Below are 18188 nucleotides of genomic sequence, written 5' to 3' on the forward strand. Positions count from 1 at the left end.
AATGGAAGAGAACACGTTCTCAGTCACGTTGGAATCGCTCTTCAGTTAAGTTCGTCTGTATAAGTTTTCATTTATCAGAAAGTTATTCTTTCTCAGTTTGTTAGGATAAATGTAGCTCATATACGATCAATTAACTTCCGGATGTATAGTAATATATATCGGCAACATATTGAGAACTGACTAAAATATACATTTTCGATGCAGATAATTTTATTTTTCAACTGACTGAAAGTGACTAAATGAAGAATTTGCAACCTTATCAAAATTAAACGCTCTAATGACAATAGCATAAAGGGAAGGAATTGATACTAAGATATAAAATTTAATAAAATAAAAATAAGAGTTGGATTTTGTAAAATATCAAGAAATTGGATTAAAAGGAAGACCTTGAATTATAGTATATTATTATTCACGGTTTCGAAGGAAACATTTCAAATAAATTAAACCTAAACCATAAGTACTGAAGCTTGAGACAAAATTGTTAAAATTTTGAAAATATTTACTGTGTATTCAATTGTGAGTCTTGGTGAGTGGCATATCTTCAGTTACATATTTGGGATTATCTGACAGATATTTAAGCAAACAATATACAAATTACAGTTATTTCTAGTTGTGGGAACTTAAAAAAAGAACTAATTCAAATCTAAATTAAAATATATTATTTCAAACATTTCTGTAAGTTTAACAACAAAATAAATCACGCCAGATTATAAAAACAATCTTAGGATTGTGAAGAATGGCAGAAGAAATCGAAGATGGAAATATTCTACAAAATTGTCTTGGAGTGAATATCAAAACGCTGAGGCTAGTTGGCCTGTGGAACAGCTTCGGCGAAGAACGCAGGCCTCTTCGAGCTTACGTAATCTACTCCTGGTTTGTGTCCGTAGTGATTCTTATTCACCTGTTGTCGCAGATCGCTGAACTGATCTGCAATACGTTGGGCGACTTGGCCAGTTTCTCGGCTACCGGAAGTGTTATGCTGACATACGGTGCGGCCTGGATCAAAGAGATATCCTACCTCAAGTCTAGCAAGCGCATATATCGGATGATTTACAATCTGCGCGATGGCGTACTCTGCCCGCCCTCTCAGTGGACCGAAGAGCAGAAGGACCTAGCTCGCAGCTACAACAGACACGCTCGAATCATGAGCTGGTCTTATTACAGCCTTGGAATAGGCTGTCTCCTCGGCTTTATAATGACGGCCATTACAAGTTTATTTGTCGGTGTTGATCATGCAGCAAATTCCACAGAAAGTGCAATGAAACTTCCTTATCCTGCCACTTTTCCTTTTGACACCACAAAGGTTGAATATTTCGGAATAACTTTTGTCTTTCAAATATTTGTGATATTACTCGGGCCAACCGTGAATATTGGAATCGACACAGTATTTGTTGGAATGATCATTCATGCCTGTGGACAGTTCAGAATACTAAAGTACTCTTTGAGACACATTAAAGAAAGGGCTGCATACCTCCTAGAAGCTGAAAAACCCGATGAAAATGACAAAGAAGATAAAATTGATCAAATTCTTCTGGGAGACAATCCTGAATTTAATTTGTTTCTTTCGGATTCAATGAAACGTAAAATGAATGAAAGATTCAACGAATGTCTTCGACATCACCAGCAATTACTGATGTAAGAATAAGATATGTATTTTACATCTAAACTTACTTGTAGTTTTGATGTTAAATATTACACATTGAAAACATGCATAATTTGATAATATTAAAAGTAACATATTTTCAGCGACATATTTTGTCTAATGGTAGCACAGATTGCCATTAAGTTCGAAGTTCACGGATGCAAACTGCCAAAGAACGACGGAAATTTAAGCGGCGGTGACAATAATTAATTTGCATGACGGTCTTCGAAAGGGAAGCAAAGCTCGTTATCCCAGGTGGTGACAATAGACCAAACTTCATTTTCCAGCATGGCTAGATACCGTTCTCCGATCACAGTGTTTCGAAGAATGAATGGATCCGCAACCTGGTTGAATGTTATGCCAAACCACACTGTAACCTTACGAGGCTTTGCGAATTCTCAGTCTTCGCCCCGAATTCTCTGGTGCCCAGTAGTGACAGTTCTAAACTCTTCCACATGAAAAACGGATTCATTGCTCCAAATGATGTTGGTGAACAACAGTTGCTAGTCTTCGTTCCTACCAAACATGATCTCTCTATAATCCATTCGATGGTCACAAGGTTTCGCCGCTAGGTTTTGACAGTAATGCGGCTTCATGGACGAAAATTAATTCGTTCTTCAAAACATTTTGGATTGTGTAGCGGGTAACACCACTATCACGAGCGCCCTGGTGAATATATCCATCACCATTTGTTACATTGCCTCTGTCCTGGATGTTGAGGGACGAACACACCTGCGAGTATCCACCATAAATCCTTTGTCAATGAGTTTCTAATGGCAATTCTTGATGGTCTTGGGATCCAATGTAGCACGAGGTCCGTGCACTGTCCGCCACCATATCTGTACCAGTAGAGCCCGATCGCAAACTCGTGGCACCTGAGCGAAAGACGAATTGGCATCCACTTACATGGACTCGTCCAAGAGTCTTACTGAGGGGTGTTTGAGCAGTATACACCAGTCAGTGATGTCAAAGCAAGCGTATTTTTCTGACCTTGACGTCGTGCGCGGGCAGCAAGCGCTAAGTATGGAAAGAGGAAGGGTTGTGTATATGAATAAGCAACCTGTTGGATTAAGAAAACAGTGGTGCACAAACTTCAAACGGAACGTGAAATTTTATGTCGTTATTTTTATATGGCTTCTTTCTGTTTAATATTATCTATATTGTCTGTAAAACAAAAGTACTAACACTGATTTCTTAATATTACACTTGTCTTTTAAATCTTAATAACATAATAGAGAGTTGAGAAGGAATATTCACTTAAATTCCATAGTAGTATAATATTATACTGTATTAAGTGGATGAAACACATCATTCATAAAGAAAGTGATATTACAAAGAAAGAGATTGAGTATGACATGATAAGTTGGAATTTATATTGATGGTATCTTTAGCCTTACAAAAGTAATCAATAAACTAATCAAAACAATATTACAGTACAAAGCAAAGTTACCTAGGTACTGTATCTGTTTTAAGTGTAACAAATATTCCATAACAAAACTCTTATCGCATTATGCTTTTAAGGTGATATTTGTGAGCAACTTCCTATCATCAGAATATTAAATTATTTTCTCGAAATCTGCTGAAGCTATAGAGCTGACATTTTTGCAACACATGGGCACGTATCTTTTGCTTATGATGTAACAGTAGTTGCTTTGTTAATTCATTTCCTTACAAACAATTTCCATGCGAATATTTTAGAAATTTCAATACACATCTTCAGTAATACGTATATACGGTATATTAGATTTACGAAAACATTCTGTAAGGCTACTAAATAAATAGGCCTATACCTGAAAATTTCACTTTTCTATACGAAAAGTTGAGAAAATATTTCTTTTGAATAAAAAAATCAAACTTGTGAAAAATGAGCATTAAAATTAAAACTTACATTCTTATAATGCACTTATACTTCTCAGGAAAATCTAAAAATTAACATGGATACAGTTTTAATAAGTTCTCTTCCCTTTATCTATTGAATCAGTGCTAGCCATCCCTGAATATAGCTCGACCAAGCGGTATAAACCACCTCTTTCGTCTCTTTCCTTTCCGCTGTAAAGCGCTCAGGCTCTCCTGGGCTCTAAAACGCGCGCTTGCTCCTGTGGGCATCAATTGACATGCCTGCGCTATATGAATAAACAGTCGCCCGCACATACAGAACCCCCTACCCTGAAGTCTCAGAAAGAGGCTCGCGTATGTTGGTGCCACGAGTTTGCGATCGGGCTCTACAACGGAACGCCAGAGTTTATGACGAGCGGCCACCTGAGCCCTTTCCTGCAGTGCCATACGATGTGCCATTACAGATCACTTTTTACAACTGTAAAGAAACTTTGTACTAAGTTTCATAAAATAATAGTAATATACACAAACGTTATAAGTATTTTACAATAGGGAGTTACTTTCCGCTCGGTCTGCAGTTATGAAACTCTGGAAATGTAAAGTTCCAGGACACTGTAGAATACCCAAGAGCCTGCTTTTGAACACATTCATCTTGAAAGCATAAATACTCATAAGTGAATTTCTTTTGCTGCACTGAAAAACCGTAAATACAAATTAGAGCAATATAAATAACGTTCGAAGACAGATTTATGTTTTAGAATTAGCCATTGTTCTACCCTAATGTTTCCCCAAGGTTTTATTTACTGGGAAACTTAAAACAAAAGCTTCTAAAGAACTATTCCATTACTCTGAAAGAACTAAAAATAGCTATTATTCGGAAAGACATCGAATCACTTTCAACATTGATCTTCGATCTGTGCAAAATGTCTAAAAGTATGCACATGTAAATGAACATCATTTTATTGAAGAATGTGATCCCAAAATTCGTTAAGTCCATGTTTATGAAAGGACTGGACTAGTTTTTCCATTCACTAGTCTACGGATTGAGCAAGTTTTCAAGTGACATGCAAATAACACAAGGATTGGCGTTGTTTTAGAAGAAGTTAAAATTTTATGATAGAGGTTTCAAAAATCATACACGCGTAAAAATCTTAAAATTGGCCAAATGGACAGAGCAAGTTTTGGGATCACTCTCTTCAGTTGTTGAGTGTCTACAGGCTAAGTACTGATGGTGCATGATATATTTCTCCCATTAGATGGTAGATGGTAATCAACGTTCTTTGCAGGGTTCTGCGGGCTGTTCTTATCATTGTACTTAACATGAAACTGAAAGCGGAAACAAAGTCTCGTGTATTTATGTGATGTAAAATAACCATTAATTGAATCTTTAAGTAATATTTACATCACAACAATAAACAATTTAGAACTTCATGAGATCATAGTAATAATAAAATGTCTAGATAACATTTATAATGGTGATGATAATTATAATGACGATGCAAATAGTCATGTCCATTCAAAGAGAAGGCTACAGGCAAAATGTATAATTTATTTCTTACAATGTTTTCTCCTCTGTGGAAAGAAATGTTTGCAGACCAACATCTTGTCAGACACCAAATCTCGCGAAATCTACGCAGAATTCACATAATAAGATATTTTTATTAACAATTTCCAATTATAATGGTTTTAAAATATCAAAGTGATCTCAATCACAATATAACCATAACTTTAAAAAAATCAAATCTAAAAGAATACTGAAATAAACCTTGAATTTCGTACCAAAAGCTAAACGATCTTTGGAAGAACTTTGAAAAGAGGGACTAAGACCGGAACAGATTATCAGGTTCAATATAGTGTGATAGTGAATTTAGAAATTCTGTAACTCTCAATGAGATATGTTGCATTTTAGTTTCAGTAGAAATGTTGTGTTATGTTTCAGATTCATCATGGAACTAGAAGATGTTTTCAATCCAATGATGCTCGCCCAGTTCTTAAGTAGTTCGGGCACTCTCTGCCTCATCATATTCCAGATCACAGTGGTGAGTCACCATCAAGTGAAACATTTCGTACCTTTATTAAGAGTCGTCATGTATAATTCATTCATTCATTGTTCTGCTCAAGGGCAGGTCTTTCACTGCAAACACAGCTTTCTCCAATATTTTCTATTTTCTGCCTTCCTTTTCCATCCGCATTATGATCCATATATCTTAATGTCTATTATCTGATATATTCTTCTGCTACGAATTCTTCACCTGTTCACGATACCTTCCAGTATACCCTTCAGTAGGCAGTTTCTTCTCAGCCAGTTACCCAACCAATTCCTTTTTATTTTCCTGATCAGTTTCAGCATCATTCTTTCTTCACCCATTCTTTACAACACAGCTTCATTTCTTATTCTGTCTGTTCACTTCACACGTTTCATTCTTCTCCATATCCACATTTCAAATGCTTCTCTTCACTTCGTCGTAATGTCCATGTTTCTGCAACATATAATGCCACACTCCATACATAGCACTTCATTAGTCTCTTCCATAGTTCTTTTTCCAGAGGTCCACAGAATATGCTCCCTTTTCTATTAAAAGCTTCCTTGGCTATTAATATTTTCCTTTTGACTTTCTGACAGCAGGTCATGTTACTGCTTACTATAGAAACCACAAGTATTTGAAGCTGTCCACTTGGTCTACTGCCTCCTTTAGAATTATTTTTCTTCCTATGACCATGGTCTTCGTCTTATTTGCATTTAAGTCACATATAAAATTTCACATTTTTTTATAAATATAGTGCACCATGACATTTTATATATAACAACCGCACCATACGCAGGAAAGTCAATGTGTTCGCCTTCTGCGTCTAATACCCGGGTTAAATCCGGATAATTTAAGGAAAATTAAAATTATTTTATCTTTATTCTTCACATCACAAATTTTGTGATGTGATGAACAAAAGCAGAGTATAGTTTAAAGTGCAGAGGAGGAAAATGGCACATGACAATTACAAACTTTCCGTTGTGCAAATGAATTTTTCAGTGTTATCAAATTTCTGAACATTTAAAGGACGAAACTGAAATTCTTTCACAATACACTGCTCTTTTAACCCTTTGATGCACGCATTTGGAAGGGAAAGAAAAAATTGTGTTTGCAATGAAATTAAACTTTTATTTGTCTAAGTAAAGTGTCTCAAATTTAAAAAATTTGAAAAACTTCCCTTTTTGACATAGAAAATGGGTGGTTTCATGGTAAAACCACTATGCAAAATTGCAGAACACAATGCCTTCAAACTTATTGTGAATGATACAAAAGGAAACTGTTTCTGGTCTCATTAAGGCAAAGTGCCACTTCACATGTGTTGCAGGCCCATTTGCTCCTATGTGGTTGAACTTTAGTGCTACAATAAGCACAGCGTCTTGAAGATCTACGCACAGGCATATATGCCATCTTGTCGAATCTTTTCTCATATGGGACAGTTGGCTTGAAGTGGTGCACAGGTTTTAGTACTGTCTTTCTCCCTCTAGGTGCGACCAAACCATCAACAACAGTCAACCTGATATTCTTCAGAGTCAGTTCTCCACCTTCACCTTCAACGAATATACCAAGAAGACATTAGCCACAGTGACATCAACAAAATGCTAAAAAATGCGGTGCCACTATTTTCTGCATTTTCAATCAATCTCGTAGAAGGACTTCAACATATCAGCTTTGTCAACATAACCCTTGTTGTAGTCCTTCACGAGTTGTGGGCAAGCAATTTCAGTGGTTGTTCTATTCTTCTCTTTCCTTGAAACATTGGCGAAAATAGATGGATCGTGGTAATTAGAACGGAAAAGAATGGACCTTCTATCCTTCCACTTGAGCCAGGACACTCCAGCATATGACGTACGGCTATCACTCTCACCATGTTTCATGTCGCGGTCTCTTCTTTCGTTGTGTGGTAAATCAATACGCCCATGTCTAATTGTACCATATGCATAGATATTTTGCTGTCTTAGAGAGATCATCAGATTCAAACTTGCGAAAAAGTTGTCATAAAACACTTTGTGATTGTCACCAATAATCTCTTCCTTGTAGCCATGATGAATAAGTTGACACAAAAATGGAACACTTTGTTGGATATGGTAAGCATAACTATCCTGTTTGCATGGTGGTTACGTTTTGAAACCACCACATTATATCTATATTGACGCCACATGTGTCGAAGAAATTACAATCTTGTTACTGAAATACGTTCTGAAAGACCGAAAGACAAATAATACTACTTACGTAACTGTGATATTTTAGCATAGGCCTACAACTGAAATAAAAGTAAGTAGCGAGTTTTCCACACCCCAACTATACACAACAACATCGGCCATCTTAATGAACAGGCTGAGCAACACAAATATAGGGAAAATAACATTCTTCTACAGTTACTAGGGATCAGTGAACGCAACGGAGTAATTTTGAAATAGAAACCACCCTGTAAGTAGACGGGAAACTCAAATTTAAAAGGTGGTTACGTAGTGTAACCACTGTTCTTCAAAGGGTTAAATTGATTGAGCATATTGGGAATTTAATAAATTACTTTCTCAAGAAAAAGAAAACGCTATGAAATGTTTCATAAATCAGTTTTCATCTCGAAAAGGAAGCACAAACGAGCAAAATTGTATTAAACTTTATTGCTTGAAATATCTCAAAGAACAACCTCCTGAAATTAATGACATTACTTACGGTTTACTCTGTATTCTGCAAATGTCTCCATATGCCTTAGGATTCCATGCACAGTCTGAAGCTTTATTTTTATTGTGTACATTATATTTTCTTTAATTCTTAAATTATGCCTTAAACTTCTCCTTCACACAGCTTTAATTTAAATTGATTAAAATCTCTTTCAGATGGAGGACGCTGGGTTTGGGATGGCCACATTCGTGCAGTTTCTTGCAATCTCAATCATGCAATTATTATTATTTTGTTGGTACGGAAACGAACTCACTTTCCAGGTAATAAACATAATGGCTATTACACACATAAGCTAATAATTTAAACTATACTTAACGATTAGTACGAAATGGAAATATAAAAATCGGAAATTTATCCTTTGAAGAGGTGGAAAAATTCAAATATCTTGGACCAACAGTAACAAATATAAATGACACTCAGGAGGAAATTAAACGCAGAATAAATATAGGAAATATCTGTTAATATTCGGTTGAGAAGCCTTTGTGATCTAGTCTGCTGTCAAAAGAGTTGAAGGTTAGAATTTATAAAACAGTTATACAGGGACATCATTTTATTTTTACTTCAATTTTTATTGTACCTGAGTTTTTTAATGTACTTCACTTCCACTCCCTCTAGTAGTAAACTTCCAACCGTACTCCACACAGAACCAAGGCCGCGTATGCAAGTCAAAATTGCCTTACGGTCATAGTAAACACTACTGAGTTAGTGAGTATAGTACGTTCCGAAATATGTTCGCGTTTTCCAGTGACGAAAGAGCTTTCAATATTTAATCATATTTTCGCACAAGTACTGTCGTCCGTTTGCCTACGTCGCACCCCGGTTTCCCCCACACGCTTCTGCTCGGCCCTCTGTAAAGGCTAGTGGTTGGGCTGTCTTAGCTCTTTTCTAAAAACATTAATTTCTGTTAGGAATTGGACGTCTACGTAATATTATATAACTGTTTAAAACAACTTAAATAAAAGGGCCTCATTAAGTAATTAACTGTCCGTGATTTCCCCCCTTTCTACGACCCTGCGACAAAGCCACTTGAACGGACAACAGACAGTATGTTTGAGTAATTTTATCTTTTCGAATCGGGCAGAACGGAAGATTGAATTTACAGTACATAAGGCACTCTTTTATAGAGTAGGTACAGAATTATTTCAACATGAGTTACTAGTACGAAGGACGAAACTGGTAATTGGAATTAGGTGCAATAGTTTATAGTGCGATAATATGCACAAAAGAACTGAAGCATGTATCGAAATGAATGGCCACCATTTAAAAAAAAATGTGTTTAAATATCCCCATTATGATAATTTTTCAATTTAACTTCATTCTCTATATTGTATGCTAAAGTGCTGTAGACAGTATAATATACACTGTATAATGAATACGTCCGAATGGATAGCTCAGTTCGTGAGTAAAAACACTTACTGTTATACAGTACTGTATTTTGATTAAACAAAAACCTAATGAAAATGACCAAACTCAAAATCGCGATATTTCCTAGTTCACGTAAATAGATAAACTACTTTTCTTCCCTCCTATACCTAGTAAAGTGATTTGTTTGTATTTTACGTCAGTATCATCGAGCTGCAGTCGTGGAAGGGGGTAGCGAACGGAGTTTCCCGTTCTCAACCGTTACTTCAAAGGTTTAGCCATTATTAGAAATGTTAGCAAAAATAAAACGATGTCCCTGTAGAACTTAAGAACTTGGGGATCCAGCTCCTGAGGATTAAAAGGTATTCGTCAGGGGAAGGGTCTGGCTGTCAGAATTGAGGCAGTATAACCCGTATGTCAGCATGTGATTCACGAACGTTATCCAAGCCCCCCATTCGACCTAGGGCAATATTAATACATTTAGAACGCACAATGGGCAAAAGAGTGCGTAAATACATGGATCCGTCCTGGGTTTGGCCATCGAAAAGAGCAGTTAAGCCAAGAGTTGGCCAAAATGTAATTTGATATTTTGTTTGGAGTCTCGTCTTTCTATGGAATATTACTTTCTATCTGCACAGCGATATGAGTTCCGTTAGTTAGTGTAGATATATTATGCATGCTTCTGCTGACCACATGATACTCCATCCTGGTTGCGTGAACGCTCTTGATGGGCTATTAGAGCCCACGGTGTAATACCGCCATCACCACCACTATAATTATACATGCTACATATTTTGTCTGTACAGTTGTGCTACGTGATATCTTAGTCGGGGACGACCCACGTGTATACGACTGGCTAACAGAGGTTATGTCTTTACGATGTTTCAACGGTTAGATTTCAGGACAAGGAAATCCTTCCAACAGACCTAGTTGTTAATTAATCGTAATCTTCTAACTTTATTTCTCACTTCCTCACATAAAGGAACAAAATAGGCATTGCCATAAATTCTTAGCCTCGGAATTTATTTTCATCCTACAAATATTTCTGTACCGTGCTTTTTGTATATCTTCCATTACCTCTGCCAATTCCTAGCTTTATAAAGAATACATTTATCTGAAATGGAAGTTGATTTGTACTGTAGGCCTGCTTTTTTCCCTCTTCCACCGTCTACGTCAGCTGAACTGTTATCTGTCCTATAAAAATAATATTGTCTTAAACAGTAAATTTGTTTATTCCTTTCTCCCCTCGTCCTATACTTCAAATTCTTAAGTTTACTTTCAAGCAATATCTTAACAGAAACCAATGTCCAGTTTTTTCAATTGGTTATTTTACGAAACTTTATCAACTGCAACGAGCTATAACGGCTAGGAGGCTCATCTTGCTAACTACACGATATCTCCATTCTGGTTAGATGATCGTCCACCTCTCCTTCGGCATGTGGCCGTGAGGCCAGCAGCCGACTGGTAGGTCTTGGCCCTTCATGGGTGTAGCGCCATGATTAATTATGAATTGCGATGGTTACCTAGCGTCTGAGTGAAATGAAGGTGATAATGCTAGCAAAATTCGTCCAGAGTCCAGTGCCGAAAGTTACCCAGGATTTGCTATTAATGGGTTGAAGAGAAACTACGGACAAAACCTCATCCAGGTAACTTGTCCCAACTGGATTTGAATCCGGGCCCGCTCGTTTCACGACCAGACATGCAGAGGTGTTCTAATGTTCTGTTATTTTGAGTATTAAGATTGCCATAATTTTTATTTTACATAGGTAGATAATTTGAGTGCGAATTTAACAAGATTTGATCTTATTTCTTGTGTTTGCAAAACACATGCCATTCTATAAGCTTTTTAAAATTAATTTAGATACCAACAAAGGACAAATGATTAAAAGTGCAAAATTTTCCTTTACAACCCAATTACCGTGAAAGCCTAACATTTTATGGCACTTTTAGCATTTAAAGGTAAATGTACGTGAACCACCACGAATATTATCAAAAAATGCAAGCTCTAAATTTTTTTTAATTTTATAAGAAAATGAACTCACAATTGGACAAAAATTACAAGGTACCACAACAAGACTTATTACAACTTAAGTATCTGATAAAAATATAAAAAGGTTACTAATAATATTTTTCAAACCAGTTTTGTCAAGGTAATAATAAAAAAGAATTCTGCAGTTACATCATTTGGTAACCATAACATTGTCTCCCTGACTACTTCAATATTTTTCCTGCATGTAATAAACACTTATTTCTGAAAAGTAGACTACTCTCAGAAATGTAGATTTGTTAATTTTAATACAATTAATTTTTTATTTGTCCTATATAAAATATATTAAAATTCACATAATATTTTGTGACCTAATTTTTCTATTTTCATAGAAATGGGCATTATTGTAATCTACTTTTTGCATAAAAGGATGTTAAATCGGTGTACAAAATTTCAGAATTCTATCTCTAATGGTTGTGGAGCTATGAAATAATGTGTGAAAATTTTTAAACTTTTGGAAAATTTAATTTAAAGTAAAAAGTAAATTTCTTAAAAATATTATTAGTAATATTTTTTATACTTTTATGAGGTATTTAAGTTCTAACAAGTCTTGTTATGGTGCCTTGTAATTTCTGTCCAATTGTGAGTTCATTTTCTTATAAAATTTTAAAAATTAAGAGCCTGCATTTTCTGATAATATTTGTGGTCGTTCACATACATATACTCTTAAAGAACGATAAATTTAGAGATAGAAGTTTTGTGATTTTAAACAAATGGAAAACAATTTCTCTCTATTTGCTTATCCTTTTAACACACTCATTCTGAAAGGACGATTAGACTTACAATTTGAGATTGCTGTTCTCCAAAATTACACCTTTGTGAAAAACAACCATAAGAATTGTATAGAATTGTGTTGGTTTAGATGTATTTAAAAATAATGACTCCTCTAAATATCCACGTCTTTGCCACAATTGCATCTATGCTTGGTTCTACGTATATTTGTGAACATATTAAAGTCAAAAAGAAGGAAACGCTTAACAGATGTCAGCCTTCGTGCACAATCGACAGAGGCTACTTATGAGCAGGCAACGCATTTTCGTTCTCAAACAAGTTAGGAAAGTTATCGGTTAGTATATTCTGGAGTTTTAGGGTTAAAATTCTGACTCTAAATGCTTACGTCAGGACGGTATATGCTCGTATAATAACGAAATCAACTCCGTTACGGTGAACAAAAACATATATTCTGATATTATGAAATTCAAATCTTTTACTATAACTACTAGTAAACATTTAAGCTAATAAAATGTTCTTCCTACGTCACATGACGTTACAGGGACAAAATAATAATAATAATAATAATAATAATAATAATAATAATAATAATAATAATAATAATAATAATCAATATATAAATTATCAATATTTACATTTTACAGAACATATACAAATAATTCATATATCAAAACCTATCCCGCTTCAGTGAACGAAAACGTATATTCTGAGGTTATGAAATGCAAATCTTTTACGAACATCACATAAAATTGTTTTAAACTAAGAGAATGTTGTTTCTACAGGGGAAATTTATAATACCTTACATCATTATTATTTAATGACCCCATGCGTACTTGCTTGCAATTCACCCTGCTTATGCATCCACGTGACCTAACAGATGTACCAGAAGAAACTACTCGATTGGCTGTACGTTTGGGAGCAAAAATGCACTGCCTGCTTATGAGGCAACCCCTACTTTTGGGATCTTACCGAATGGAAATATTGTAATCAAAAAATAAAAGAATGCAGATCAAAATAGTATAATCTTAAAAATACGTTAATTTCTTCTTTCTATTGTTATTTCTTTGTTATGAACATGGAAGGTAGTGACGATCACAAAACGCCTTTGGTCTAACCCTAGATCATATATGTAACAGATAGGTCTTCGCTATGTTAAAATCGGCAGCACTTTGAAGAGAACAACCGCCAGGATCACCACCCGTCCGCCGTAAACGAACACGAGATGGCAGTACAGTCGCTAATGCAATTCAAATGGGAATTATGACGTGACTCCTTATGTAACAACTAGATGACAGCGTAGTAAACCTGACAAAAGTTGTTAACGTCAAAGCCTATAAGGCCGATCTATCTGGGGTATATATGATCTAGGGTCTAACTTACTGCGACCGATTCTTCCCACCCCCCGTCTTCACTTTGTGTGTAGTGGGTAATATTAATATTGCGTCATGAATTTGTGACGTTTTGCGATGCCTGTTCAAGATGTTTTTTACCTGCTGTGAATATAGCAGCAGGTAATGAAGACTGGATACGTCAGGAAATCCAACCCCTGGAGTTTGGCAACCACTTCAAACACGCTCTCTGTGTGTTTGTGAATGACGTCTACACGAGTGTTGCTGTTTCAAATGAAGTGGTCACTCTGTTGCAGTGCGAGAGCGTTGTGAGAGCAGCGTACGAAAGTTCATGGTATGAGGCTTCGATATCTTTCAAGAGCAGCCTGTGCATGATGATCATGCGAGCCATGAAGCCCTTCCGTCTCACAGGAGGGAAGTTGTACGTCATGTCCTTGGATACCTTCGTCGCGGTAAGGGTCATGTGTAACTACTGCCGTGAAGAAACAACCTTCTACGGATACAGTCTCATGTTTTACTATTACCAAACTTGAATGTTTTGGATTTTATATCTATACCAAATACGGAAAGTATAACATTTGGCACAATTCATAGCGATTCACTGTGCAGTAAAACCTGTATTAAACGACCACTGCTGGTTCCATGAAAAACAGAGGAGTGGTCTCTCGATAGCAGGAGTTATTTTACAAAAATAATGGATTAAAACGTTTCTATGTTAAATATAAAAACGTGGAAAATATTGCTAATAATAAAAGCTTGAAATCAGAACTTTATTTCTTATTTTAAGTTATTTTTCCAATTTTCTCCTTTGATTCCCCTTCACAAAATCATAAATGGAATTCTGATTGAATTTTTTTACATTTCCTTTTTACAATCTCATTTTCAGAACTATTCTTTAACATGTTAATAAGTTCATTAATACAGTCTTTCAGTGGTTTCAAAATATTTTAGAGTTTTATATCATATCGTCGTGTGAATGCAAGAACTAGGTACCTAACTTGATTTTTCATATGTTGTGACATTGCCTATTTACTTATTTATTGCACTAAGGAATATGTCTCGTTTTCATTTACCTATTTGTTATATTGGAAAATAGATGTCGCTGATATCGTTCGATCAGTTACCAAGTTCTTGCATTACATTTTGTGCGATTTTTGCTATGCTATAAAAGAGGTAACTAAAAAAACGCAAATTTCGAGTTCTTGCATTCACACGACGATATTATCTACCTGGAAAATGGTATAGACAGTTTAATACAGAAAATGTATTTGATTTATTAAGTTACAAAAACTTTTATTAATTTATTGAAACTGATATGGTGATAATTTCTATTTTTCAGATAATGAAGGCCTCATTTTCTTATTTCACAATGCTGAATCAGTTGAATGGATCAAAATAAAATAGCAAATTATTAAACGTAGTAAATAAATAGTTACCATTAGTGAGAAAACTAACAACGGAAACAAAATTATTAACACTATCGCTTGTTATAGCCTAATCACCGAAAGTAAACCAAATTCACATAGTAATAAATGAATGTCATATATTATAACGTCTTGTTTCAATTGTGAAAGCGAACACTTGGTGATACAGCGATAAATTTATAATGTAAGAAATTGGAGGGGCTGAAGAGACGAAGATGCTCTGAGAACATCTGTTTCGCAATCGCTTTATGCATCACATAACAACAGGGAATGGAAGCCTGGTTCATTTGGCAAGACACCGTCACGTGAGTGAGCTGCGGCTAAGTTTACATAGTCGTGCAATGGTGTGAATGCTTACGTGTAATTGAATACATGCTTGAAATGTGTTGCTGTAGAAATTGCATTGCATTGCATTGCAAAAAAGATCTTAGCAAGGTCCAATAGTTTGCTCTCATTCTTCGTGGAAATATCTCTAGAGTTGCTAAACTGTGCAAAAAATTTCTAGGTGCATCAAATTTGGCAGCGAGACTGGAAATGGGGTTTGATAATAGCCTAGGAATAATCCTGGAGTCCACACCTGTGGAGTAACGATTAGCTCGTCTGGCCGAGAAACCAGGTGGTCCGGGTCAGGGCAAGTTACCTGGTTGAGGTTTTTTCCGGGGTTTTCCCTCAACCCAATATGAGCAAATGCTGGGTAACTTTCGGTGCTAGACCCCGGACTCATTTCACCGGCATTATCACCTTCATCTCATTCAGACGCCAAATAACCTAAGATGTGATAAAGCGTCGTAAAATAACCTAAGATGTGATAAAGCGTCGTAAAATAACCTACTAAAATAAATAAAAATAATCCTGGAAAGGAAAATAAAATATTTATATAACATTATGCTGACGGATAACACGCCGATTAAAAAAAATTATGGTATTTTTAGATAAATCTGATCCAAAATCGAAATGGTTAAAAGAATTAAGAAAGAAGGTCTAAATTGGTTATGGAAAGAAATAGGGACTCTAAATGGCAAGATTATTGGCACAACTATAAAAGATAGAGAATACGAAATCTCAAGACGTGAGGTTTTTTTTTATAATATAATGAATTTGGATTTATTGAGGTATTAAGTTATAGAGAAATGAAAACTTTCTGGGAACAGGAAGAGTACGTCAGATTAAACACAAGAGAAGTGAGAGTAGGATTAGCCTGGTGGAGATTAGGTATATGGGGACTAAAAAAATAGAAAAGGTAATGTGGGTAAGGATATTTGTCCCCTATGCAGATGTGTTGTAGACGGAATCCATATACTATTAAATTACACAGCGACAAATGTCTTCAGAAATAGCGGAATAAAAAAAAAATTGAAGATAAACAAGAAGTCAGCTTTCATAAAACTACGTGGGCCGTTAAACATTAACAAGCTTTATAATTGAGGTAAATTTCTGTTCAGAGTCAAAATTAGATGGGAAAAGAAGATAAAGGAACTATGTGAAGACAGATTATAACGTGAGAGAATCCTTCACTCTACAGTTAAGGCAGTGGTTCCCAACCTTTTTTGACTGACGACACACTTTACTGAACGTCCACGATATCGCGACACACTTATTTGTTTTTATTATTATTATTATTATTATTATTATTATTAATAATAATAATAATAATAATAATAATAATAACAACCAGTGCTTTTCTTCTGGAGAAAAATATGGTGGAACTCTGTGTAGAATATTTTATAGCAGACGGGGCTCACTGCACGGGAATTTTGTCGTTTTTATCCTTCTTTTCGTCCAACTAAGACTTTCAAGGTCTATGCGGAATTCAAAGAAAAATTATATCGGAATTAAAAACGTAGATATACACACATATTTCGGTTCCATAATGAAGACTGCAACAAAAAGTGCCAGAATGCCGTCCCAGCACGTACCGCGAGAAAAAGAAGCACTGATAACTTCTATGTAGTGTCGGACATCCAGTGTCGATGTTAACATGCAATATAAAAAAAACAAGCAGAAACTTATTGTCATTACAAACAAACAAAGGTATGTGTCAAAAATCAAAACCTATTTTATAACCTATGCTGGATGTCCGATAAAAGATTTTTATTATCGTTTTTAAAAACTCACCTATTTGAATGAATATGAAGCCTGAGCTTTGTGGATTGCACAGAGTTTCTCTATACGTGGCCTTACGGTTGACAGACCAACATGTAAATCTTCAAGATGCAGCAGTCTGTTCCTTTGTTTAGATTTCACTATTTGTATGGTAGAAAATGCTGATTCACACAAATATGACGTTAAAACGGCAGTTCTAAATGTATTTTTACTTTATTCGGCACCATAGACTGATTTGACAAAACATTTCCGTATATAAGACACTCGAGATTCTGTTTGTATTCATCTCCACGCCACCTAAACCCATATTGCAAGTATTCATCACTATATTAACGAAACACAGAGAATTTTCGCTCACATTATTTCAATTAGCGCTGCTGTCATCTAACCCAGAACTTGATTGAGATTGTCTTTTTCGAATTAAAAATTTGTCCATGATAAAATCTATATAAAGCACTTTTGATAAAATAGTCGCACTATCATCCGCTCACACGTATATGTTGAAACTGACCAATATGTTCTGACGATTCTAAACTCTGTTTATTACTAAATGGGACGAATAAACGAATTACTAAGCATTGTTGCAGGTGTTCACTTTCATTCGAATTATCGCCAGGCAAAAAATCAAACTGAGCATTGTTGCAGGTGTTCACGTTTCATTGGTAAAGTCTGTCTCAAAATAAAGTGTACGATATCAAAGACTTAGTTGTAAATAAAAAATGCGTTGCAAAGAGACTTTCTGGATAGAATAAAATTTATTTTTCAATTCCAAAATTTCGCGACACACTCCATGGGGCTGCGCGACACACTTGGGAACCACTGAGTTAAGGAGTAATCGAATTAGTAATCAGTTAAATACTTGAGTAAATAAGTGAAACAATGAATTATAATATGAAGAATAAAGTATTTAGGAATAGTAAATATAGTGGATAGTGAGTCTATTATGATAATATACTTAACTAGATATTGTTTATAGGGCAT

The 18188-nt window shown here is 35.4% G+C and overlaps 2 protein-coding genes across 6 annotated transcripts in view; one reads left to right on the forward strand and one right to left on the reverse strand.

The window, feature by feature from the left end:
• The window catches only part of LOC138700049 (odorant receptor 10-like), a 56099-nt gene extending 40867 nt beyond the window's left edge, over positions 1 to 15232 (forward strand). The window contains exons 2-5 of the mRNA XM_069826346.1: positions 5418 to 5517; positions 8346 to 8450; positions 13977 to 14132; positions 15020 to 15232. Of these exons, the coding sequence (XP_069682447.1) occupies positions 5418 to 5517; positions 8346 to 8450; positions 13977 to 14132; positions 15020 to 15079 (421 nt within the window). The 3' untranslated portion in view covers positions 15080 to 15232. The remainder of the gene's footprint in view (positions 1 to 5417; positions 5518 to 8345; positions 8451 to 13976; positions 14133 to 15019) is intronic.
• Mctp (multiple C2 domain and transmembrane region protein) overlaps positions 1 to 18188 on the reverse strand; it is a 1238231-nt gene that overhangs the window by 347044 nt on the left and 872999 nt on the right. The window lies entirely within an intron of this gene.

This window comes from Periplaneta americana, chromosome 5 (assembly GCF_040183065.1).
Source record: "Periplaneta americana isolate PAMFEO1 chromosome 5, P.americana_PAMFEO1_priV1, whole genome shotgun sequence".
Lineage (NCBI taxonomy): Eukaryota > Metazoa > Arthropoda > Insecta > Blattodea > Blattidae > Periplaneta > Periplaneta americana.